We start from the raw sequence: 410 nt of genomic DNA on the forward strand, positions 1-410 counted from the left end.
AGCCGCCGTCGCCGCCTGCACCGGGGCCGAGGGCGGCTTCTTCTTCTTTTCCAGCGGCTCCGGTCCGGCGGGGCCCATGGGGCCCGAAGAGGGCTCGGCCGGCGGGCTGGGAGCCCTGCCCGGCGCCCTGGCGCCGCCGTCGCTGGGCTGCCGGAGCCGCTACCAGCTGCTGCTCTCCGGGAAGGCCCTGGCCGACAGATACCGGAAGATCTACACGGCGGCGCTGAGCGACCGGGAGCTGGGGAGCCACCCGGGCAGGTAACGCGCGCCGAGCTCCCTCCCGGGCGAGACGGGCGGCCCCCGGCGGCCGCCGCCGCCGCCCCCCCTCCTGTCGCCGGCTGGGAGCGGCCCTTTCCCCGGCGGTGCCCCCGGCCCCGTGCGCGCACCTTCCCCCGGCGGCGGCACGCCTC

The 410-nt window shown here is 79.3% G+C and overlaps 1 protein-coding gene across 20 annotated transcripts in view; it reads left to right on the forward strand.

Moving 5' to 3' along the window:
• The first annotated feature begins 9 nt into the window (after positions 1-9).
• Positions 10-410, forward strand: part of MYCBP2 (MYC binding protein 2, E3 ubiquitin protein ligase) — a 200,644-nt gene continuing 200,243 nt past the window's right edge. For 17 of the 20 annotated variants that reach the window (XM_010578039.1, XM_010578049.1, XM_010578057.1 and 14 more), the window contains exon 1: positions 51-258. In XM_010578039.1, coding sequence (XP_010576341.1) covers positions 77-258 — 182 coding nt within the window. In that variant the 5' untranslated portion in view covers positions 51-76. Of the gene's footprint in view, positions 259-410 lie in introns of all 20 variants that reach the window. The other 3 variants (XM_010578115.1, XM_010578175.1, XM_010578098.1) reach the window with 2 other exon arrangements.

The sequence above is a fragment of the Haliaeetus leucocephalus genome, unplaced genomic scaffold (genome assembly GCF_000737465.1).
Source record: "Haliaeetus leucocephalus isolate CR32 unplaced genomic scaffold, Haliaeetus_leucocephalus-4.0 Scaffold61, whole genome shotgun sequence".
In the NCBI taxonomy this organism is placed as follows: domain Eukaryota; kingdom Metazoa; phylum Chordata; class Aves; order Accipitriformes; family Accipitridae; genus Haliaeetus; species Haliaeetus leucocephalus.